This window comes from Eschrichtius robustus, chromosome 18 (genome assembly GCF_028021215.1).
Source record: "Eschrichtius robustus isolate mEscRob2 chromosome 18, mEscRob2.pri, whole genome shotgun sequence".
Lineage (NCBI taxonomy): Eukaryota > Metazoa > Chordata > Mammalia > Artiodactyla > Eschrichtiidae > Eschrichtius > Eschrichtius robustus.
This window is the reverse complement of record NC_090841.1, coordinates 25,745,218-25,771,442: the sequence shown is the minus strand read 5'-3', so window position 1 is coordinate 25,771,442 and position 26,225 is coordinate 25,745,218. Positions and strand designations below refer to the sequence as shown.

The 26,225-nt window shown below is 41.8% G+C and overlaps 1 protein-coding gene across 3 annotated transcripts in view; it reads right to left on the bottom strand.

Moving 5' to 3' along the window:
- Positions 1-10,463: 10,463 nt before the first annotated feature.
- VWA8 (von Willebrand factor A domain containing 8) overlaps positions 10,464-26,225 on the bottom strand; it is a 372,416-nt gene continuing 356,654 nt past the window's right edge. For all 3 annotated transcript variants that reach the window (XM_068526337.1, XM_068526339.1, XM_068526338.1), the window contains exons 43-45: positions 18,882-18,980; positions 17,846-18,084; positions 10,464-15,785 (exon numbers count right to left, since the gene is read on the bottom strand). In XM_068526337.1, the coding sequence (XP_068382438.1) occupies positions 15,677-15,785; positions 17,846-18,084; positions 18,882-18,980 (447 nt within the window). In that variant the 3' untranslated portion in view covers positions 10,464-15,676. The remainder of the gene's footprint in view (positions 15,786-17,845; positions 18,085-18,881; positions 18,981-26,225) is intronic.

The following is a 26,225-nucleotide window of genomic DNA, read 5'->3' as shown; positions in this document are numbered from 1 at the left end:
CTCGAGGCCGGGCTGAAGGCAAACGGGTCTTGATCCCTGTTCTTCCCCGCGACAGGGAAGTCAGACCTGGGAACAGTGACGACACGATGCACTCAGCTTCGGAGACTGTTGTCAGTGTGATCAGGGTGCCTGCCGCGTGTACCTCTCTCTCCCTCAGTCTGCAAGTTGGCTTTTTCTTTCCTCTTTTACAGTAGACTGGTTGTCTTTGCTCTTTTTTTTTTTAATGAAAAAAAATTTTTTTTAATTGAATGATTCTTTAAATCTTACAGTGCTTTACAATTTTCAAAAGTTGCACACACATGATTTCACATAATCCCATAATAACCCTTTGCCCCGCCTACCCTATGTTGCTCCTTCCACCTTCCCTTTCCCCACTGGTAACCACTACTTTGTTCTCTATATCTGTGAGTCTGCGTCTTTTTTGTTTTATTCACTCATTTGTTGTATTTTTTAGATGGTTGTCTTTGCTTTTGAAATAAAATGAGAGTAAGTACAGTAGCTGTCTCTTGAAATTGTTGTAAGGATTTAAAGAGTTTATCTATGAAAAGTGCTTAGGAAGTGCCTGGCACGTGGGACGTTCTAGATAAAGGCCAGCTATTATTATTTTGTTTAATAATAATAATTTTTATTATTCTCCCAGTATATAGAACACGGCAGCCCAGAATTAACCTTCTAAGACTCCTTAGTTGCCTCCCCCTCAAGGGACTCACTAAAGGGACCAATTCCTTCAAGGAATATCTGAATACCTGGCTGAGTCAGGTCTTCTCCCATGGGTTTGAGGAAGGGGCACAGGCCAGGAAGACATCCCAGATGGACTCTATTATCGTCTTTATTTTAAAAACAGCTCCAGTGCTAACAGCTCCCAAAGGGGAGCCTGTGGCTGCCTTGCAAACTCCTGGGAGGCCCTCCTGAGAAAGGCCACTTCACCTCCCCTCAGCCAGAGACAGAAACGAAGTTCTGACCAGGAAACACGTCATGATCACAACCACGTCTGTAAGTGTAAGTAAGTGTAAGTAAGGCAGAGCGCATGGGAGGGATCAGAGTCCTGTGGCTGAGGGGCTGCCCATCCTCTGCCCTGCACCCCCAGCTGCTCTGCCCTCCATTTTCCTTTATTCGGCCCCCACTTCATTCCTCCTGAGGGACGGGCCGCTCTGGGCCCTGCATCCATTCTGAGGTGTCTGACCAGGCCTAAGGTCCCCAAACAAAATTAGCCAAAGAGACCCTCACCTTCCAAGGGGCCACGTCCCTCTATGGGCCTAAGACCAAATGCCTGTTGATCTGGACTCACTTTCTGTTTATGAGGTGTTTTCATTACTTTCCTTCCATCTTCACATGAACCCTGAGATATGGAATTATTGTCCTCATCTCAGAAGGGAGAAAAGTGATGCTCAGAGAGGCCAGGAAACTTGCCTAAAGTCACAGAGCTGACGGGGGCAGGTCCAGAAATCCATCGTGACCTCACGGATGCTGGACCTGCACCACACAGAGCTGAGTGTGGGTTTTTCGGGTGCTACGGCGTGGCGGGGATGGGGCTGACTACAGAAAGCAGGGTGACTCTTCTCATAACAAACGTCAACCTCTCCCTGCCTTCTGTGCCTGTCCCTGTCCTGACTCATATAATATTTTCAGGGTGCCAGCCATGTGGCCTCTTCACAGGAGACCTGGGTGGGACAGGCTGATTTAGTGATGTCCCAACGACGGGACAAATGAGATCATCATAGGGAGGAGCTGAAGTGGCTTTAAGAGGGAAATTGATGTCATGGTCTTTATTTGTAAGCACTTTGGGGACGGCAGTGATGAAGGGGAGGGAGGTCGTTGGCAGAGCAAGGATCAGGAAATGCACAACAGGTCTTCCTTATACGTGTGGTGATGGATGTTAACGAGACTTATTATGGTGATCATTTTGCAATATATATGTATACTGAATCATTATGTGGTGCACCTGAAACTAATATAATGATATATGTCAATTATACCTAAAAAAACAGAGAAGGAAAGAACCCCTGATCTTCCTTAGAAGAGGAAAAGAGCTATTTTTCTTTAAGGGGTCACATTCCTTTTTCAGAGGCACTAGATTTTTTTGTGCTGAGGCAATACTACTTAAGGGCTTTTATTTTAATTAACTAATTAATTAATTAATTTAACATCTTTATTGGAGTATAATTGCTTTACAATGGTGTGTTAGTTTCTGCTGCATAACAAAGTGAATCAGCTATACATATACATATGTCCCCGTATCCCCTCCCTCTTGCGTCTCCCTCCCACCCTCCCTATCCCACCCCTCTAGGTGGTCACAAAGCACCGAGCTGATCTCCTTGTGCTATGTAGTTGCTTCCCACTCGCTATCTATTTTACATTTGGTAGTGGATATATGTCCATGCCACTCTCTCACTTCGTCTCAGCTTACCCTTCCCCCTCCCCATGTCCTCAAGTCCATTCTCTACGTCTGCGTCTTTATTCCTGTCCTGCCCCTAGGTTCTTCAAAACCATTTCTTCTTTTTTACGTTCCATATATATGTGTTAGCATACAGTATTTGTTTTTCTCCTTCTGACTTACTTTGCTCTGTATGACAGATTCTAGGTCCATCCACATCACTACGAATAACTCAATTTCATTTCTTTTTATGGCTGAGTAATATTCCATTGTATATATGTGCCACATCTTCTTTATCCATTCATCTGTTGATGGACGCTTAGGCTGCTTCCCTATCCTGGCTATTGTAAATAGAGCTGCAATGAATATTGTGGTACATGACTATTTTTGAATATGGTTTCTCAGGGTATATGCCCAGGAGTGGGATTGCTGGGTCATATGGTAGTTCTATTTTTAGTTTTTTAAGGAACCTCCATACTGTTCTCCATAGTGGCTGTATCAATTTACATTCCCACCAACAGTGCAAGAGGGTCCCCTTTTCTCCACACCCTCTCCAGCATTTATTGTTTGTAGATTTTTTTTTTTTTTATAGTGGGTAATGTGAAGACTTCAGATGAAATAGATTGAGAAACTGATTGGAAATTGAATGCAAACTAAGACCACTTGACTGTTACTGAAATGAATAGCCCAGTTTGCTTTTTTTCTTTAAAGAAATTCACGTTCTTTTATTTATTTATTTATGACTGTGTTGAGTCTTCGTTTCTGTGTGAGGGCTTTCTCCAGTTGCGGCAAGTGGGGACCACTCCTCATCGCGGTGCGCGGGCCTCTCACCATCGCGGCCTCTCTTGTTGCGGAGCACAGGCTCCAGACGCGCAGGCTCAGCAACCGTGGCTCACGGGCCCAGTCGCTCCGCGGCACGTGGGATCTTCCCAGACGAGGGCTCGAACCCGTGTCCCCTGCATTGGCAGGCAGACTCTCAACCACTGCGCCACCAGGGAAGCCCTGTTTGTAGATTTTTTGTTGATGGCCATTCTGACGGGTGTGAGGTGATACCTCATTGTAGCTTTGATTTGCATTTCTCTAATGATTAGTGATGTTGAGCATCTTTTCATGTGTTTGTTGGCAGTCTGTATATCTTCTTTGGAGAAATGTCTATTTAGGTCTTCTGCCCATTTTTGGATTGGGTTGTTTGTTTTCTTGATATTGAGCTGCATGAGGTGCTTGTCAATTTTGGAGATTAATCCTTTGTCAGTTGCTTCATTTGCAAATATCTTCTCCCATTCTGAGAGTTGTCTTTTCATCTTGTTTATGGTTTCCTTGGCTGTGCAAAAGCTTTTAAGTTGCATTAGGTCCCATTTGTTTATTTTGTGTTTATTTCCATTTCTCTAGGAGGTGGGTCAAAAAGGATCTTGCTGTGATTTACGTCATAGAGTGTTCTGCCTATGTTTTCCTCTAAGAGTTTGATAGTGTCTGGCCTTACACTTAGGTCTTTAATCCATTTTGAGTTTAGTTTTGTGTATGGTGTTAGGGAGTGTTCTAATTTCATTCTTTTACATGTAGCTGTCCAGTTTTCCCAGCACCACTTATTGAAGAGGCTGTCTTTTCTCCATTGTATATTCTTGCCTCCTTTATCAAAAATAAGGTGACCATATGTATGTGGGTTTATCTCTGGGCTTTCTATCCTGTTCCATTGATGTATATTTCTGTTTTTCTGCCAGTACCATACTGTCTTGATTACTGTAGCTTTGTCGTATAGTCTAAAGTCCGGGACCCTGATTCCTCCAGCTCCGTTTTTCTTTCTCAAGATTGCTTTGGGTATTCAGGGTCTTTTGTGTTTCCATACAAATTGTGACATTTTTTGTTCTAGTTCTGTGAAAAATGCCATTGGTAGTTTGATAGGGATTGCATTGAATCTGTAGATTGCTTTGAGTAGTATAGTCATTTTCACAATGTTGATTCTTCCAATCCAAGAACATGGTATATCTCTCCATCTGTTTGTATCATCTTTAATTTCTTTCATCAGTGTCTTATAGTTTTCTGCATACAGGTCTTTTGTCTCGTTAGGTAGGTTTATTCCTAGGTATCTTATTCTTTTTGTTGCAATGGTAAAAGGGAGTGTTTCTTTAATTTCTCTTTCATATTTTTCTTCATTAGTGTACAGGAATGTAACAGATTTCTGTGCATTAATTTTGTATACTGCTACTTTACCAAATTCATTGATTAGCTCTGGTAGTTTTCTGGTAGCATCTTTAGGAATCTCTATGTATAGTATCATGTCATCTGTAAACAGTGACAGCTTTACTTCCTCTTTTCCAATTTGGATTCCTTTTATTTCTTTTTCTTCTCTGATTGCTGTGGCTAAAACTTCCAAAACCATGTTGAATAATAGTGGTGAGAGTGGACAACCTTGTCTTGCTCCTGATCTTAGAGGAAATGCTTTCAGTTTTTCACCATTGAGAATGATGTTGGCTGTGGGTTTGTCATATATGGCGTTTATTATGTTGAGGAAAGTTCCCTCTATGCCTACTTTATGGAGGGTTTTTATCATAAATGGGTGTTGAATTTTGTCGAAAGCTTTCTCTGCATCTATTGAGATGATCATATGGTTTTTCTCCTTCAATTTGTTAATATGGTGTATCTAATTGATTGATTTGCATATATTGAAGAATCCTTGCATTCCTGGGATAAACCCCACTTGATCATGGTGTATGATCCTTTTAATGTGCTGTTGGATTCTGTTTGCTAGTATTTTCTTGAGGATTTTTGCATCTATGTTCATCAGTGATATTCTTTCTTTGTGACATCTTTGTCTGGTTTTAGTATCAGGGTCATGGTGGCCTCGTAGAATGGGTTTGGGAGTATTCCTCCCTCTGCTATATTTTGGAAGAATTTGAGAAGGATAGGTTTTAGCTCTTCTCTAAATGTTTGCTAGAATTCGCCTGTGAAGCCATCTGGTCCTGGGCTTTTGTTTGTTGGAAGAGTTTTAATCACAGTCTCGATTTCAGTGCTTGTGATTGGTCTGTTTATATTTTCTACTTCTTCCTGGTTCAGTCTCAGAAGGTTGTGCTTTTCTAAGAATTTGTCCATTTCTTCCAGGTTGTCCATTTTATTGGCACAGAGTTGCTTGTAGTAATCTCTCATGATCCTTTGTACTTCTGCAGTGTCAGTTGTTACTTCTCCTTTTTCATTTCTAATTCTGTTGATTGGAGTCTTCTCCTTTTTTTTCTTGATGAGTCTGGCTAATGGTTTATCAATTTTTGTTTATCTTCTCAAAGAACCAGCTTTATTTTTTATTGATCTTTGCTATCATTTCCTTAATTTCTTTTTCATTTTTTTCTGATCTGATCTTTATGATTTCTTTCCTCTGCTAACTTTTGGGTTTTTTTTTGTTCTTCTTTCTCTAATTGCTTTAGGTGTAAGGTTAGGTTGTTTATTTGAGATGTTTCTTGTTTCTTGAGGTAGGATTGTATTGCTATAAACTTCCCTCTTAGAACTGCTTTTGCTGCATCCCATAGGTTTTGGGTCATCGTGTTTTCATTGTCATTTTTTTCTAGCTATTTTTTGATTTCCTCTTTGATTTCTTCAGTGATCTCTTGGTTTTTTAGTAGTGTATTGTTTAACTTCCATGTATTTGTATTTTTTACAGATTTTTTTCTGTAATTAATATCTAGCCTCACAGCATTGTGGTCGGAAGAGATACTTGATACAATTTCAGTTTTCTTAAATTTACCAAGGCTTGATTTGTGACCCAAGATATGATCTATCCTGGAGAATGTTCCATGAGCACTTGAGAAGAAAGTTTATTCTGTTGTTTTTGGATGGAATGTCTTATAAATATCAGTTAAGTCCATCTTGTTTAATGTATCATTTAAAGCTTGTGTTTCCTTATTTATTTTCATTTTGGATGATCTGTCCATTGGTGAAAGTGGGGTGTTAAAGTCCCCTACTATTGAGTTACTGTCGATTTCCCCTTTTATGGCTGTTAGCATTTGTCTTATGCATTGAGGTGCTCCTATGTTGGGTGCATAAATATTTACAATTGTTATATCTTCTTCTTGGATTGATCCCTTGATCATTATGTAGTGTCTTTCTTTGGCTCTTGTAATAGTCTTTATTTTAAAGTCTATTTTGTCTGATATGAGAGTTGCTAATCCAGCTTTCTTTTGATTTCCATTTGCATGGAATATCTTTTTCCATCCCCTCACTTTCAGTCTGTATATGTCCCTAGGTCTGAAGTAGGTCTCTTATAGACAGCATATATATGGGTCTTGTTTTTGTATCCATTCAGCCAGTCTATGTCTTTTGGTTGGAGCATTTAATCCATTTACCTTTAAGGTAATTATCCATATGTATGTTCCTATTACCATTTTCTTAATTGTTTTGGGTTTGTTATTGTATGTCTTTTCTTTCTCTTGTGTTTCCTGCCTAGAGAAGTTCCTTTAGCATTTGTTTTAAAGCTGGTTTGGTGGTGCTGAATTCTCTTAGCTTTTGCTTGTCTGTAAAGGTTTTAATTTCTCCATCAAATCTGAATGAGATTCTTGCTGGGTAGAGTAATCTTGGCTGTAGGTTTTTCCCTTTCATCACTTTAAATATGTCCTGCCACTCCCTTCTGGCTTGCAGAGTTTCTGCTGAAAGATCAGCTGTTAATCTTATGGGGATTCCCTTTTATGTTATTTGTTGTTTTTCCCTCGCTGTTTGAATATTTTTTTCTTTGTATTTAATTTTTGATAGTTTGATTAATATGTGTCTTGGCGTGTTTCTCCTTGGATTTATCCTGTATGGGACTCTCTGTGCTTCCGGGACTTGACTGACTCTTTCCTTTCCCATATTAGGGAAGTTTTCACCTATAATCTCTTCAAATATTTTCTCAGTCCTTATTTTTCTCTTCTTCTTCTGGGACCCGTATAAATAGAATGTTGGTGTGTTTAATGTTGTCCCAGAGGTCTCTGAGACTGTCCTCAATTCTTTTCATTCTTTTTTCTTTATTCTGCTCTGTGGTAGTTATTTCCACTATTTTATCTTCCAGGTCCCTTATCTGTTCTTCTGCCTCAGTTATTCTGCTATTGATTCCTTCTAGAGAATTTTTAATTTCATTTATTGTGTTGTTCATGATTGTTTGTTTGCTCTTTAGTTCTTCTAGGTCCTTGTTAAACATTTCTTGTATTTTCTCCATTGTATTTCTAAGATTTTGGATCATCTTTACTATCATTGCTCTGAATTCTTTTTCAGGTAGACTGCCTATTTCCTCTTCATTTGTTTGGTCTGGTGGGTTTTTACCTTGCTCCTTCATCTGCTGTGTGTTTCTCTGTCTTCTCATTTTGCTTAAGTTACTGTGTTTGGGGTCTCCTTTTCATAGGCTACAGGTTCGTAGTTCCTGTTGTTTTTGGTGTCTGCTCCCAGTGGCTAAAGTTGGTTCAGTGGTTTGTGTAGGCTTCCTGGTGGAGGGGACTGGTGCCTGTGTTCTGGTGGATGAGGCTGGATCTTGTCTTTCTGGTGGGCAGGACCACGTCCAGTGGTGTGTTTTGGTGTGTCTGTGACCTTATTATGATTTTAGGCAGCCTCTCTGCTAATGGATGGGGTTGTGTTCCTGTCTTGCTAGTTGTTTGGCTTAGGGTGTCCAGCACTGTAGCTTGCTGGTCATTGAGTGGAGCTGGGTTTTAGCGTTGAGATGGAGATCTCTGGGAGAGCTTTTGCCGTTTAATATTACGTGGAGCCGGGAGGTCTCTGGTGGACCAATGTCCTGAACTTGGCTCTCTCAACTTAGAGGCACAGGCCTGACTCCCAGCCGAAGCACAAAGACCCTGTCAGCCACACGGCTGTGCTCATTTGTTGCTGGGTGCTGCTTAATTACCGGAGAGTTTCTGTTGAGGATTTTTAGCCCTCTTTGAGTCCAGACCTGTCTGAAGCAAGGTCCTGGAGTAACACCCCACCGTGTGCAGCAGACAGCAGTCAGGACATCCTTAAGGGCTTTTAGAAACTGTTACATAACATCTTCTTCCTAAAGGCTGAATTACAGACACTTCAGAAAACTTTCCAGCGGAAGTGTGCTCAGAACTCATTCCACAAAAGGAATGTTCTGAGTTGAAGAGGCTCTCTCTGATCTCATTTTAGGCCTCACCAGGATGGAGCTTGGGAATTCCACAGCTCTTAGCACTACAACTTCCCCATGGCTTGCTGGGCTGTCCTGTGGGGCGCAGACCAGCCCTGCCTCTGCAAGGAGGAAAGTGGCTTCCAATAAATGCTGCAGCCTTTCAGAGGTGCAAGTTCTCTTTTGAAAGGTCCCCAGCTCAGGGCAAGAGTTCTTCTCTTAGCAAACTGAACAGGGCATAAAAAAGAATCCGATTTGTTCACTTCACAATAGACATGGTTCAGGGGCTGTGGAGTAGGTTTCCAAAGTTGAAAGGCCTTGCCCTTGGGCTGAAGGCCCTTAATCATGGCTAGGGTATTCCCTCCCAGACATGTCTGCTGCACCTGCTTCTGTAACCCAGATGTCAGAAAGGTAGAGCTTCCATAAGATGGAGGGCAAAATACAGGTGGAAATCTGATGTCTCTAAAAAAGCAAGATGAGTTCAATTTGTACCCTTTTTTTAGATTCCACATATAACAGAAATAAAGTCACAGATGTAGAAAACAAACACGGTTACCAAGGGGGCAACGGGTGGGGATTAACTGGGAGATTGGGATTGACGTATACACACTACTATGTATATAATAGATAACGAATAAGGACCTACCGTATGGCACAGGGAACTCTACTCAATACTCTGTAGTGACCTATATGGGAAAGAATCCAAAAAAAGAGGGGAGATACGTATATGTATAACTGATTCACTTTGCTGTACAGCAGAAAGTAACACAACATTGTATATCAACTATACTCTAATAAAAATTAATTTAAAAAAAGGACTTGAACCCCTTAAAAATATTAAAAAATTAAAAACAAGATGGAAGAGAACGCAGCCACCACCAATGCACACCCGCGGAAGCCTTCAGTGAGTGCTCTCAGGAGGACCAAATGCACAGCCCGCCATGTGCCCATGTCTCATGCCCTCCTGCTGTGCCCCAGGCTCATTCCTCTGCTTGGGTGATGCTCCAAGCGGCAAACGTCCCTCACCCCCTTCTTCTCCTCCCCCCCCAGTCACAGTACTGTCTGAGGACCTTCATCTCAGCTGGGCTAGGAGGAAAGCCTGTGAATGAGGGATTCAAACCAAGATGTGTGTGATGGATGGCCTCCCAGAGCTGTTTGTATGTTAAAAGAGGGGAGCCCCTCTCGCTGAGAAACCCCTCTCTAAAGATAGACTTCAGATGTGAGGGGGCAAGGCGCCAGGCCAGCTGTGCAGGGCTGTATTCCTGCCAAGTGAGTGAATGTCTGCTTTCAGGAGGTTTTGTGGAGCTGAGACAATCTTCCACCTCTGCAGAGAGTGCTCCAGTTCCCTCCACTTTGTAGGAAAGGTCAGAGAGAGAAAAAAGAGATGCTTTAGTTCAGGCACCACACATTGAATATCACATCTTTGTACTCAAGCCTGCCATATATGGACATGCATATTCTATCCGCCTGGAAAATAGTTGTTCAAAAGCATCTGGGTCCTAAGGGATACTTTTCAGATAACAGACCATTTCTTTGTTCACTGCAAAACAGACAGCTGTATTTCCCCAGTGCCTGTGTCCATTAACTAAGCTTTAGGCCTTCCCAGGTAGTCCATCATCTGTCCTTTTAGTTGTCTGTGCATACACCCTGGAACCTGGGCATCCTGGCCTGCTACAGAGACCCTTGGATTCCTCACCAGCTCTGGGATCTATGGGGACACCCCCATCCCCCATCCCCCATCCCACGTGCCGGGAGGCAAGGCCAACAGTGGTCAACAGGCTGCTTCCCCAGTGCTGTCACTTATTTCCACTGGCCCCTAAGTGTTCCTTTCTGGGCCAGCGTTTTCAGCGCTGAATTTCATATGGGCCAGAAAATCTTTTGTAAAAGGAAACGGACCACCTAGCTTTGTTGAGACTCACTCTATTCCTGGAGCCTGATGATGGACGACTACTTATTAGTTCCGAAATGAAGAAATGGTCAGTCTCAATAAATTAGCATCGGTATTTATTAATATAAATATGTTACATTTGAAAGTCCAGCTTGAATGTCCTGTCTGAGTAAATACACTTTATTTTTCTTCAAGTTTCAACGAATAAGGCTTCAAGTATGGCATCATGAGACCAATTACACAAAGGACTCTTGACAGGCTCGTTACTTTCTCTCCACATTCCAGCCGGCATGACAGGCACACTCGCTTTGGGAAATTCAGACAGACAGTTTCCTTCCATTTCCAGGTCAAGCTCCAGTTACTGTTACTAATGCTTCAGAGTTGCATGTAATTTCAATAAATCCTTATATTCTGGAACTCCTCTGGGGTCACACCTATCATCTTTGGAGTCAGGGTTTATTGACAAATCCTTCAGTTGTTCCTATAGGGGAAGAGATGGCAGCTCCAAACCCTTTCACTGAAGCCCGTGAGAAGAGCGAAGGGTCAGGGTGCCTTTGGTGCCTGCTGAGGGCGGGATGGGGGGACCATGCGTGGTGGTCCATGCTCTTTAGAGCTGACAGGTCCCTTGATGAGATTTCTTAGAGCAGAACATGACGTTCTCGCCACCTTCTGGACCCAAGCCACCTTAAAAGAGTGTTATACTTTGCTCTGAATGGCCAAATACCACAAGTGCCACTCAGTTTTAAAATTATGTAACCCTGGCATTCTAAAGCAAATGTGCACGGCTGGGCCAGAAGGGACGCTGTCTCTGTTTGAAGGTGAAAGCCCCAGACAGCGCTTAGTCTCAAAAAAGAGTGTCAAATCGCTCTCATCTTGAGAGTTTGCTTGGCAAGCATTTTTTTTTTTCTCCTCTGGAGGAGATTTTTGTTTACAGGATCTAACAATTTAAAAAAAAAAAAACCACATACACAATTGCACATTGTTCAGCTGTGGCCCAAAGGTCAGCTCTCAGCACACAGTAGTTTTCCAATTCCTGATACTTTTTGATCCCACTGTGCAGATCAGCAGATATGGAATTTTATTTTATGGCTGCAAAATGCAAAGCAAGAGACAATGGGCAGAAATCTTGTGAATCATGATCCAACAGAAATATCTGTCCAGCTGCTGGGGGGAAAAAGCCCTCTTGTCCAATTCTAATGAAGCTTATGTAGCTTTTAGAATGCATATTCATTCAATAACACAGTTTTGTTAGGGCAATTGAGATACGTGCCAAAATCCTCTGTACAGTAGGGGCTAAAATGTGTGTGGGGTTGAGACAAAAATACACTGAAATGATGTGGCTCTCTAAGACATACAAGGGACAAAGTCAGTTCTGTAGGAGATAAAGGAACATGAGACTTCAGTGTTAGAGATCATTTTGTCCAACCCTTTTAATTCAGAGATGAAGCAATTGAAGCCCACGAGTGACTAGCCCAAGTCTGCACAGGTAGTTAACAGCCGAGCAGCATTGAGAACTTCCTTCCTACTGACTAATTCTACCCAGAGTTTGGAAATCATCCTACTATAAGATGGAACTTTGGAATTCCTTTCCATTACCTGTAATACTTTTGCCACAGCAAGTCTTAGAAAAAAGGTAAAGGAAAGGCAACAGGTAAGAACTTCATGATATAACCCTGACCAGAAATTGGTAGTGAACTAGACTCTTCATTTTTTAACGTATTTTAAAAAACCATCTATTTTAGTGGCTGGAATGATTTTTAAAAAGGGGACATTTTATTTCTTAATAAGATGAAGAAGTGATGTACAGTTTACTAAATACGAATGGACGTTTGCCTATTCCTTAGATGCAATTCCAGAAAAAAAAAAAATCCGTCTAGGCACATGAGGTATCAGCTTAGACTTGTGAAATATCTCTTATAATTGTGATGGGAGGAAACAAATAGAAACGCAACAAATAAGCGAGGATGTCTCTTGCTCCCTGGTCCCACATCGCTTTGCTCTGTTCCCTGAGGAATTTCGTTTTGGCTGATCTGACAGGCACGAGAAGGCACCAGGTGGAGGGAGGGTTTGGAGCCTCCGGAGCTGCCTTCAGGGACGCTGGCAATGCTCCCCACGGAAAACCACTTCTAAATGGCTCCCAAAGCCTGAAAGTTTGTTTAGAGTAAACCTTTCTGGCATTGATGGATTTCTCCTCCTGAGAGTTCACAGGAAAGGGTGTAATGTAAAGAATTAAATGATTCATTCCAATGTAAAGAATTAAATGATTCATTCCAAACATGTGCTGGGCTCTGGTACTCCTGCTCCCACCCTCTTCTTGTGGCTGCGCTTGAGCCGCCTGTATGTGATGAGGTCATTTTGCTGGAGCACACAAAGGACTCCGGGGGGGAAAACGCATCCTCTACTGAGCCGATTCATGGCATTCATTCCTCCTGGCTGCTGGGGATCACAATGAACCTTCTCAGCATTACACGGGCTCCCTGAGGACGGGTTTAGCTGCCTTTCTCTGGAAGCCCCCCCTCCCGAGGCACACAATGCGTTTATTATAACGTCCTGGCCCTAAGAAGGGCCTGGGAACAGCTTGGAGTGGCCTATAATTAAGTGCATTTAATAATAAAGGCACAACTTCTTAGGTATTGCAAGAAGTGAAAAGAAGCCCTTCATTTTCTCACTCTCTACTCCCCTCCCCCATCATCCTTCCCTCTTACAAATCAGAAAAGCCAGGAGTTACATATTTTTAAAAAATAACTTTTGCAAAGGATGTCTGGCCAGTGGGGAAAGGGAAATTAAATTACTTGAGAACATTCTTTCCATGTTATAAAAAAAAAAAAAAAAAAAGGCTTCTGCTTACTCAGGTAGTTACCCATAGGCAGGATTCATTAAAAGGCTGTTCCGTCAATCACTCTTGGATTCAACTTCCAAAGGCTTTCAGGGGCTGTGACCCTCTAGCAAAGGGGCACCCCTAGGGGTTAAGCTGCCCCTTGGATGGACGCTTCCTCAATTTGCTGTGGGCCCAAGAAGGAGCGGTTAGAAGTGTCCCTCCAGCAGTGTCCCATGTCCTTGGTCCCCACTCCCTCCTCTAAGTGCTCAAATTGTGCAGATAGCTTCTGAGTACCGGGGAGGGAGGGAGGGAGCTCTAGGAAATGTGGTCATTTTGCAAGAAGAGAAACTGCACTGGGAGAAAGGAGAAAAAGGCACCAAAAGCTCGACATCTAGGTTTGCAAGAATAAAGCATGAGAGGAGACAGTCCAGGGCCACAGCTCTGCCCCTGCCCCTGTTTTCCTGAATTTCCCTAAGCCTCAGTTTCCTTCTTCGTAAAATGAGGATGTTAATAGTACAATGAATAGTTAGTCAATAGTCTAGAAATGGGAATCTTGGGAAAGTGATTTAAGTTCTCTGAGCTTCACTTTCCTTATCTGTAAATGAGGTTAAAAAATACCTATTTTACATGTACTGTTGTGAGGATTGAATGGAATAATGTATGAAATCACTTAGCATACCTGGTAAATAGTAATCAGTAAATGCTAGCTGCCGTTCTTATCATTATCATTATTGTTGTTATTAATGCAATTGCATTTTTAAAAAATTTATTTTTATTTTATTTATCTTTGGCTGAGCTGGGACTTCGTTGCTATGCACGGGCTTTCTCTAGTTGCGGTGAGTGGGCGCTACTCTTCGTTGCGGTGCAGGGGCTTCTCATTGCGGTGGCTTCTCTTGTTGCAGAGCATGGGCTCTAGGCGCGTGGGCTTCAGTAGTTGTGGCTCATGGGCTCTAGAGAGCAGGCTCAGTAGCTGTGGTACACGGGCTTAGTTGCTCCGCGGCATGTGGGATCTTCCCGGACCAGGGCTCGAACCTGTGTCCCCTGCATTGGCAGGCGGATTCTTAACCACTGCGCCACCAGGGAAGCCCTGCAATTGCATTTTTAAAGATACTTCTTGGATTGAAATCGTTTGCATCATTGGATGATTCAGTACACAAAGCAAGCGTCTGTCTAGAGAAACAAGACAAGCCACGCAAACTTGCTGGGCAATACTGCACTGGAAATCTGATTGCTTTTATTTCTTTGATAGGGAGATGGACTGGTGAAACAAATGGGTGCCATCTATTTTCCTTTCCTATAGTTAAAGTAAAATGAATCGTACAATTCCCACTATGTATGGGTGAATAACTTACCATTATTAACAAGACTAATTTTTCCAACTTGTCTTACGAAAGCACAGACACAATGGTGCCCCCAGCATTTCGGACTTTACCACTGAAGGTGAAGAGAAACTTATTATATGGTTGGAAAGAGACTGACTTCTGCTGGAGCATTTGATTAAAAAAAAAAACTGACATCGAGTCTATTGATAAGTAAAGGTCAGCCCAAGAGAGAGTGGGAATAAAAAAAAAGAATGAGGCTTAAATATATATATACATATATATATATTTATAGCTATAGAAATCTCATTACCATTCAGTTCAAACATACTGCCTTGTTTTTACTTTGCTTTGTGTAAAAACATAAGCATTTGTTATTTTGAGCATTACATTTTGGACACGAAAACGGAGGAGTGTGAAACTTTTGAGGAGCACTAAAGAAGGAGAAGAAACAGGAAACTCAAGGCAAGACATCCTTCCAATCCCAGCAGCACGGAGAGTAGGACATTTGCTCCTTGTTATTTAACCTTTTAAAAGTCACATGGGAAAGGAAGCAATCCAAGGATCTTTTGATTCCTTTTGGTTTTGGCTAAGAAAATGAAATTATTGAGAAAACCCAACCTTTTATAGAATATTGCCGTTGAAAGGACTTTTCAGTGGGTTAAATACTGTAAAGTCACTGTTTGTTGGGCAATACAGAGTGGAGGAGAAAATAAAAATAATTATTGAAGAGGAGTTGATTGGGTGGGTTTGCACAGACTTGTATTCCAGTGTCAGAATGTGGCATCAGAGGCTTAGTTTGCTGGGGTCACTTTTGTTATCCTAGGTGACCAGGTGCTGTGTTAAGGCAAAAGCAAGGTACTCTTTCTGTCAGGTTTTTGGGAACAGACCACGCACCATAGTTCTCAAACCACCTTCCCTTAACCCTGACCTTTTGTATAATGCAGGTCAACTCGCTTCCTCTAATGACTTGTAAACCCATCAATGGTTGTAGATTTCCATGCACGGGCCTCGCTCTGGCTGCTTCTCTGAACTCTGATTACTTAGCAAGCGCAGGAAGGCCCGGGAATGCCAGAATTATCCAGTCATCACTCGGGGGCACTTTATAGACCTCTTCTTTTCTTCAGAATACTCTTTCTTCCTAGCTTATTTCAAATCCCAGGGTCATCGGGATGATAAAGGGCACTTCTTAAACACTGGACAACATGGTGGAGGTGAAAATCTGTTGTAAAATCTGAGGGATGTCCTTGGTATCCATGGCAACGAAAGACCGGCCAGCTGGTAGAGTTCTCTTAAGCCTGTCAGGATGGATGGGGAAAGAAAATTACCATTGCAAATCAGGGCTCCCCTTCCACCTCCTGCCCCTGCAAACCTCAGCATCCGAATGGTTTCTTAGGGAGGGAAGTTTTCACTCTTTAATACCTTGCCCCTGCCTGCAGTGGAACCCGCTGTCACTAGGCAACAGCTACAGGGAGAGGCACACTGAAAGCACTGAACCGAAAGAAAGGTCTTTTCAGTGACAAAACCAGCGAATTTGCAAAGAAAAAATTCTCTCCCTTTTATTACTGTAGTTTCCTGGTATTTTTATGTTCCCTGGACAGAACGGAGCCCTAGGGACCAATCTGGGACTAGCTCACCTGGATCCGTTGAACGTGTTGGCCTCACCCTGTACTTCTAACTGCTTTTCCTGCCTTAGAAAACAGGTCTTGAAAAATGTTGCCCAGCCAAACCCCAAGTGGTTCTTTCTCTCTTCCTCTCTCTCACACGCTCTCTCTCTCTCTCTCTCTCTCTCTCTCTCTTTTGCCCCACATCATACAATGTGAAATGTAATCTGACTTATGCAATTGCTGTTTTGATGACACTGAGGTTATACAGGCTTATGATAATTTTTTAAAATGTCAATTTATCATTTGGAACAAAGGGCCATTTTTGGAGGCAACATAAGTACAAGACACAGTTCTACCCAAAAGAACGCCTCTTTTCACCGTGCCAACAAAGTTTGGTTTTGGAATGACATTTAATAAAAGTCCACCATCCTGTGTAGTATCATACATTTGGCATGCCCAGTAGACCAGCTAATTCTGCAACATATCTTTTGCCAGTGGATATTGGATCATTTCCCTAGGAAACCACAAGGGTATTATTGTGTTTTCTTAAGCATTCAAACAGGATCTGTTCACTAGAAAGACAAAATAGCTATTTCAGCTCAACCAATATTTGTTGAGCTTGCCGTTTGATTCATCCTGGGCTGGTCCTGAAGACAACCTGAGTGGAAAAGGCACGGTTTACGTCTGAGGACACGGAAGTCCTCGAAGAGGCTAACACATACAACTGAGAAAAATGCAAAGTCAGGTGTAATAAAGTGACTGTAATTACGTGATATTAAGTCTGTTCTTAGCCGTACTCTGCAATCCTGCAGCAAGGCGAAAGGAAGAGAAAAATATGTCAGCACTTTGGACACTAAAACATCTCCTAGTCTGTAGGACTCTGTACCACAGGGTGTGACAGGTAAAAGAGGTGGAGTAATAAGAGGGTATGTGGCCTTTCGTGTGGAGGCAGGATTTTGTTTTTTTTTTTTTTGAGGAGATATACTTTCAATTGCGTTTTCTGCTTCTTACAAGTACTTTAAGCAGAGAAAAACCGTGCGTCTTCCTGTTTATAATTCAAAAAGATAAATGTTAGTGTGTTTAAGAAATAAAAGTGTTTCCAGATCTCTCCTTTCAGATGATCCACAATGGTATTTATTATCTGACCATAAATTTCTCTACTGAATATTCAGTATATTCAGTGCAGCATCTTACTATAATTACAGACATACATGAAGGAGAAATATAAGAAAGAAGATGATCTATCTATGTCTATAAATATGTAGACACACATATTAGGTATTATTTACATATATGTGTGTGCCTGTCTACATACAATGTAGAGACACAGACACCCAATCTCTGATGCTAGGAAAATAGTAGATGTTTGCTACTTTGAATATGACTTGAGCATGAACTGAATAGAACTGAGCTTAGCACCTTGATGTAAAAAGCAAAATGTATAAAGTACTGTTTAATTTATTGGTGGACAAATCAATTTGCTATTTATTTTATTGTTGGTTAGTTTAAATATAAACTGAAAAACAAATAACTTAAAGTATTATTGCTCATCCAGATATAAGCTAGAACGTCCCATCCCCTCACCTAGACTCTCAGCTGCTTGAGGGCAGCAACTCTGGTTTCTGTTTCTCCTCCATTCCCACCCTCCCCCCGCCACTGCCCCTCACGATGGGAAGCCCATGAAATGGCATGTGTCAGGTACTCAAGTATCTCCATCCCTGCCCCCTGCTGCATCCTGGGATGACACTTACCTGGCTGCTTGATCACCTAAAGATCCAATAAAAATGGCAAAAGCATTTACTTGAGGGTTGCTTGTCAGGATCTGGGCAAACTTGGCAGGATGTATTCCATAGCGTGACAGGTTGGCATCACTTAAGACAATGACAAAGTACTCGTCAGCTTCTTCTTTGACGATTTCCTTGATGGCGTGTTCTGTCCCCTCTAATGTGTGGTCCCCACTCATGCAGAACTGAGCGTGGGCGTGCATCGTCTGGGGGGAAGAGACATCGTACAAATGCCATGAATGAGAAGCTCCTTTTTTTAACAAACGTGATGATTTTTCTATTGACAATGAGAAAGCACAGATACTCTGAGTGAGTTCTATTTAATTTGCACCTTAGTGTGACAACAATACACAGTGATTATTTGAATGTGGTTAAGACTTTCATTAAAAAGAGGAAATGTTCCAAAACTATCCCATTTGGCACTGATTTTGAAGGCTCAAGCTGCCATTTAAAGTGAGAAAATGTAAGAAAATATGAAACTTGGTATCACACTGGAGAATGGAGATGACACAGAAGAAAAATAAGGAATGGGTTGAGTTTCCAATAAACAAAATTACAACACTATGCATTGTACTTACATCAATAGCAAGGGAGGAAATTTACTTTAGAATCATGGTGAGTGTGTTTCTATTGTAGATCTAAGTATGTGAAACTGAATTTATTGTTAGAAAATACTACGAAATACATAAAATTTGGGTTAGAGAGTACTCTAGAAGGAGTCATTCTTTTCCTTCTGAAATATAGGGGGCTGAATAGAATCCCGATACAATCCTGAGTACCCTAAAAATATGTAGGGAACAAAGTTTAAATTTTGTATGGTGTAAAAAAGGAATTTAGGCATGATAAATGCTTTCTCAGTTTAATGCTTAAATGTTTGTGAAACAGAAAGTCTTTTTCTTTCCTGTAACTGCTGCTTCTTCAGTGAATCTTTTCAGTGACCAGAAGATACTTTACTGAATCTGGTGGAAGTTTTCATGATATAGAGGTAACTGAATGTACTTACCTTGAGAATTTCTAGTCTTTGCTTATTGTCCTTGGGGATTTTGTTAATTGGAACTAGAGCAATGTTGTAGCCATCTCCAGAGTGTCCAGCGATGTCATACTATATGCAAGAGAATCAGAGAGTTAGAAGCCTCTGTCCACTAAAGAACTGTCATTAGACCTATAAGCCTCCAACTCTTTGGTTTGTTATTGCCCAGAATTGCTCAACATATGGCCATGGAGAAAAGCAGAGAGATGGATGTGTGTTTATCAACAAGGCAAAACAATTCCAGGCTCCTTCACTTCTGGTCCGTCCTTGTGTGATCTCTGCTTTCCAGCAGGAGGTAGAAAGTATGATGAGGGTTTCAGGGGCTACCAAGAATTCCGTTCTTAACTTTTAGGGGAGATTTTAAAAAAATTACACACACACACACACACACACACACACACACACACACACACAGAGTAGTAGGCAGAATTCTAAGGTGGTCTCCAAGATTCCTGCCCCCTGGTATACACAGCCTATACAATCCTCTCCCCTTAAGTGTGGGCAGGACCTGTGAATATGATATCACTCATGACTATGTTATGTAACATTCTGCGGATGTAATTAAGGTTGCTAATCAGTTGGCTCTGAGTTGATCAAAACAGATTATCTGGGTATGCCTAATTTAATCACATGAGCCCTTAAAAAGTAGAGTTTTTTCTGGCTATTAGTAGAAGGGAAAGACAGGGAGATTTGAAGTGTGGGGGGGATTTGACATGTGGGAGTTATCTGTGGCTGAGATGGTGGGGACCACAGAGCAAGACCCCAAGCATCGCATCTAGGAACAACCCTGCCTGAGGGCCAGTACAGAAACAGGGACCTCAGCTCTACAACTGCAAAGAACCAAATTCTGCCAACGATCTGAATGGGCTTGGAAGGAGATTCCTCCCCAGAGCCTTCAGGTGAGAGCCCAGCCTGGCTGACATCCTGATTTCAGCCTTATGAGATCCTAAGCGGAGAACTCAGCTGAGCCTGCCCGGACTTCTGAACTACAGAACTATGACTTAACAAGCAGGTATTGCTTTAAGAAGCTATGTTTATGGTAATTTGTTACGCAGCAATAGAAAACTAATACACATACTTTTTTCCTGAACACAAAAGCGAAACAGTCACTGCAGAAATTATAGAAAAACACAACAAAAGAAAGTAAAAATTATCCATGATCCCATTACTCAAAGATAACCTCTGTTAATGTTTCCTTGTATAAGTTCCTAAGCTTGAATTTCCTTTCAATATATGTGTGAGGGGTTGCACATTCACACACATGCATGTCTGCATCAACATTATTTTTAACTAATGGATAATGTTGACCATGTGATTTTATAATTTGCTTTTCTATTTAATGGTGCATAACATAGATTTTTCAGTTTAGGAAGTACCTTTTAAATTCCCTCTCTCACAATACACAAGAGAAAGTCCTGTCTGTTGAGAAAAGGCTGGAGCTGAGAGAAAGGTGCAGCATTTTTACAGAATCTGGAAAGAAGTTTGGGAGCTGAGGCAACTATAATTGGGGCAAGGTGATTCTCTCCAATCATGGGGTTTGCCCCCAAATTCCCTCTTGTCCTCCCATCTCCCTCTAAGAATTTTTGTGATGCTGATATAAAGATTGGAATAGACCTTAGGGTATCTGAGCAACTGGGGGATCTGCAAAGAAAATTCTGGGTATGAGTCTGGGGCAAAATATTTTAGGGATTACTTGGAGTGTTATGGGTCAAAATGCTTAAGAATTACTACTGTCTATTCACCATCTGACCATCAATCAACAGCTGTCTTTTGAACACCTACCATGAGCAAAACACTACTTAAGGTGTTGAGGGCAATGCAATGATTCCCTTTCATGTCATTCTTTTTTAACTGGTGAGGTTTGTTTGTTTGTTTGTTTGTTTGTTTATTTATTTATTTATTTATTTATTTATGGCTGTGTTGGGTCTTCGTTTCTGTGCGAGGGCTTTCTCTAGTTGTGGCAAGCGGGGGCCACTCCTCATCGCGGTGCGCGGGCCTGTCACTACCACGGCCTCTCTTGTTGCGGAGCACAGGCTCCAGACGCGCAGCCTCAGTAATTGTGGCTCACGGGCCCAGGTGCTCTGCGGCATGTGGGATCCTCCCAGACCAGGTCTTGAACCCGTGTCCCCTGCATTGGCAGGCAGATTCTCAACCACTGCGCCACCAGGGAAGCCCACTGGTGAGGTTTTTGAAGGGAAGGCTGTATCTTATTCATCTTAACGCATTTTAGTATCTATGAGTGGGCCTGGTCTGTTAATTGCTGAAGTATTTTGAGAGAGTTTGCAGTCAAGTTGGGGCATTAAGAAGCTTTCCTTTCCCATGTGGGCTACATTCTTTTACAAATAAGCTCTTTGGAAGCTGGAATGTATCTTTTTTCTCCCAGCACTCATGTGATAAATGGTGGTTAGCCCAAGCTAGCTGAAAAAAAAACCAACCCATAACATAACTGAAACCGTTGTATGAAAAATGAAAAGTAGAAAAATTTCTGCTGAAATAATTTTTATGCAAAAATAAGAAGTCAGAAGGCAGTTGGGTTACTTGGGGAAGATGAGTTCCATTCTAGACACGCTGGAATCGTGCGTTCAGGGAGATATCAGAGAAGAAACTTATTTCTTGTCGTCTGAAACTTGGCTGTCATCCCCAGGAGGGAGAGGTGCAGCTGTCAAGGGCAAATGCATAGAGAGAGAAGAGCAAAGGACCCCCTCAACCGAGCCTTGGGGAGTATCCTTGTTGGGGTGGAAGAAAGACACAGGGCAGAGGGAAGAAGAGCAATGGCAGATGCAGGTAACCAGGATGGCCCTGGAAATCAGTGTGTAGGGTTTCGGAAGCAGCTGTGCAACTGTGCTGACTTACGCTAACCATAACCATCAAGGAGAATGGTGACTCATGACTTCTGGGCACCAGAATCAATGGTGACCTTTGTGGGGATAATTTCAGTGAAAGGTTTGTGGTATAAGAAAGAGAAATAGAACAGCAGCTAGATGGGTATTGGGGGAGAGGTGACTGTGTTTTATAGGCAGCAGAGCGGAGGCAGTGGGGAAAGAGATCAGGGTCACAGTCAGAGGGTCAAGTTTGGAGAGGGAGGGAGGACACTCCTTTTTCTGAGACTAAAAGGAAGGCAGTGAGAATGAGAGTGGACAGAGACAAGTGTATAACTGAAGAAGTAAGTGGACAAATGAAGGCCCGTATAGGATGTCTAAATATTTGAAAGCTAAAATCAGGCTGTACAAATTGTTAAATAAAATATGTTCTGTCCTCCAACTTTGATAAACATACATTATAATGACTTGGAGAGCCAGGGTCAAATTTCGAATACTTGGATTCTCGAAGCTCTGTGTTAGAACATGGCTGTGTGGGTAGTCCTGGCCCCTGGCTTGCAGCCCACGCCCTTCTCTTTCTGTAGCTGGCTCTGTCCCCCACCACGAGGTGCCTCACATGTACGTGTGTGGACACCCAGTCCTCATGTCCACGCGCCGTCACATCCTTCAGTCATCCTCAGCTCTGGGTGCTCACACAATTGGCCAGTCTGCCCCAGAAAGATGGACCTAAGATAGAGGCCCAACGAGCAGATGTGGGGTGACCTGAGCAGGATAGTTGGGGATCCCAGGAACTGGGAGCATGATCTAGAATAAAAGCTCTAAGTGGGCTTGTCCCCTTGGCCCCATAGATTCCTCCCCCGATGGTAGGGGCATGGCCAGAGAAGAGCCAGAGTGGGGCCTTGGGCAGGGGCCAGGGACATTATTCTATGCCTGGTTTTAGGGTGTTTTTTTTTAAATACAAAAGAATTGTGAGGGAAATTTACCAATACATTAAAAAAGCTCGGCAGTGAATGCTTTCCAGGGATGTAACAAATTCCATATATGAAAAGAAACTCTATGTACAGTTTGCTGTCAACGTAGTGAAAAGGTAGCAAAGCTTGAAACCTAAAGGCGGCACAGCTCTGGACGATGGATTACTATACGGGAGTGCTGGCTCCAGTATATGCCTGACCAAGGTCACCACGGGCTCAGTGCGAGGACTGGCACAGATGTGGAGAAAACCTGCACGATTCCCCCACGGAAACATGTGTCAGGCCCTGTCCAGACTGATTTGACAATAGTCACGGCAGGAACATTTTAAGCCAAGAATAAAGTTCTCCTGAGAAGGTGCCAGGCAGGCTGCTTTCATTAGGGGGCTGGTGAAGTAATCTGTTAAACGGGAATCTTACACATAAGGGGGTAAGATCAGTTCCTTGAAATATATATATACATATTAGACTTTTTCTTTCCCTTTAACTGATGGTTAACGTTCTTACTAACCAGATGACCATGGGTGACACTATATAAATAAATATTTGACCATGTGGTCTGCTTACAGGGTTGACATAACTGGTTACTGCAAGGAAAAATGTTGCTAGTTAATTATTAAACAAATAGCAGTCAAATGAATTGTTGGATGCCCTTTATCAAAAACAGACTGATTGGACACTCCAGAAATATTTTAGTCACAAACCCATCTACCATTTGATTGATCTATCTATCATCTACCATTTAATTATCTGCCCAGGAGAAAAAAAGCATCTTATACTTTTTCAGGCAAATGAGATAGGTGAGTTGCAGACCTTCCTTTCTTCCTCCCTCCTTTCTTCCTTCCTTTTTTTTCCTCCTTTTTTTCCTTCCTTTATTTGCAGTAAGGAAAGTGCAATTTGCAGAAGGATCTGCCTTTGTCTGGGCCTAGTTAGTATTGCAAAGGCTGAGAAGACACACCTAAAGGACAGGATGGGGCTTATAAAATGGTTTGCAGGCTCTGGTTCTCATCTTCCAGATGGGCTTGGGGATTCTTCTGTGCCCAAAGTAAATAAACTGCTTGAGAGGAATTCAAAGTACATCCAAATGTGGAGCATTCCCTGGTGTTACTGTAGATCATTTTAAGCTTCCATGAAAAACAATCCTTCTATGTCATAATTATCTAGTATCTGCTCTCCAAGGATCCCAACACATTTTACAGAGAGCTAATCCTCAAAATTTCCTGGGTTAAAGGAAAAAGGATATGAACTATACTTATTAGTAGTTAGTATTTCTAACGTCTGCTTCTGCCATTCACCCAGTCTGCTTCCTGCCGTGACCACTGTCAAATCAGACCTGATAGGGTCTCAAGCTTGCTTCCAGGCAGGAATCATAGGGGTCACTAAACAAGAACCTAACTGTTGTTATCAACCACCTGACATTTAGATCATAACTTTTCCTGGGTAGCTCAAAATTTTTATGATCATGATTTCTGCACTTTTCAGAGCATCCCTTAAATCTCCGTGGAGTCTTGCATTTAACATCCAACATAAACATTAAACCACAGGAGTAAAGAAAAGCCTCAACTAGAGAGGACCAATTTTAATACTTTTTTTGATTTAGAAATTTGTTTAAATGCCCTTCTGCTATATTTTCTTTTGAAAATCTCATTTGTTTAGAGAAAGGTATGAAAAATGAAAACAAATGCTGAGTTTCAGTGCAAGACACAAAGATTTATCATCAGATTAGGATGATTTATAATACTTAGATGGCAAAGAAAGCTTTGCTTCAAACAAAGAGCTCCTAGCATTTTTATGAATAAGGTTTGTGTTTAAATTTTTACTGGGAAGGATAATCATTTGCTAACTTTAGGAGAAGTTATGTTTTATTACTTATCTATATTTTAAGTAGGTAAGAGAATCATTTGAGGCTATTTCAGAAGCCTGATGATGTGTGAAATTCGAATCTCCTTCTAGACCTACAAACACACCATTCTCAGGTGGCACTGCTGACAGCCAGCAGCAAAGGATTAGAAGGTAAATATAATTTAAAAGGTCAAGAGATGTGCCAACAGAACTCTAGGGTATAGTCAATAATCTACGGTACTAGTTCGCTAACCTTTCTTCTTATGGAAGTTAATGTAAAGAGAACAATGTTCTGAAGGTCAAAGATTCTAGACTCAGCTCTGACTTTAACAAGGTTTCGACCTCAGGCAAGTCACCTAACCCCTCCAAATCTTGTTTCTACCTTATAAATAATGCTGGTTTAGATGACCTCTAACATTGTATGCTTGTAAATCACTTAACCTCTCTGACACGTAGGGATAATCTCTGTTTCACCTAACCTCACAGGGTCATTGAAAGGATCGGACAATACATTTCGTGGGTATAATGTCAACATTCATACCATCCTTTATGGTTTACAAAGTGCTTCTGTATATCTCATTTCGTTCTGATTCTCTCCACACCTTTGGGGTGGGTGTTATTAACATCATTTCCCAAATTAAAAAATCGATGCTCGGAGATTAACAGACTTTCTTAAGGTCAGAGATCTAGTGCTGGCAGAGGTGGAATTCAAACCCAGGTGCTCGGACTCTAAGTCCAATGCTTTTACTATAGAGAAATAACCATTCCCTAACTACTCCCCTGCCCCTCCGCTCTCTCCCAGTCTCTACTTAGGCTTTTTGAATAGTTGGATTGGCCAATACTTCCACATCTACAACTGAGTCAATTCTGAACTCGTGTTTAACTTTGAATGGATTCAGAGAAGTCTGTACACCCTTCTTTGGTCCTACCTTCAAGCAGCAATAAGAATTTATTCAGGGAATTCCCTGGTGGTCCAGTGGTTGGGACTCAGAGCTTTCACTGCCATGGGCCTGGGTTCAATCCCTGGTCGGGGAACTTAGATCTCACAAGCCATGCGGCACGGCCAAAAAAAATAAATTAAAAAATTTATTCAAAGCCTAAGCCTGATAAGATGATTGATTTCCATTTCTAAACATTTGAAACATGCCTGAGATATTGGGGAAAGGTGAATTACAGATGCTGAACTACATTTTTGATAGAAGGAATTTTTCCCAGCAGGTGCTGGTTTGTGAGTCACATCTTTCCACATCTTTCTGACCAAGATATCTTTGAGAAAAGTATGTCTAGTATACCTCTTTTGGATGATGGAGTGCTAAGGGGAGGAGAAGACAGAATACTTTACGTAAATGGTCTATTTACTCCTAAATTACAGCTTTGTAAATATACAGATTGGGCAGAAATAAGATGGCTGCAAGAACAAGGGATAAAACGTGAACAAAGGAAAGGCCCTGAAATGGGAGTCAGACATTCTGGCTGTTTACAGTTTAGCTGAGTGACCTTGGGATCTGCATCTTGATTTCCTCATCCTAAAACAAAGAGGTTGGTGAAAATAATTTCCAAGATCATTTCTGCTCCCAAGGCTCTATGAAAATTCAACAGGCACATCCAAGAAATGGAACGAAAAAGTCTGCTTCACTTAATTGTAGGAACACCTGTGCCTTGTTTTCTTCTGTCAAGGGAGTGAATCA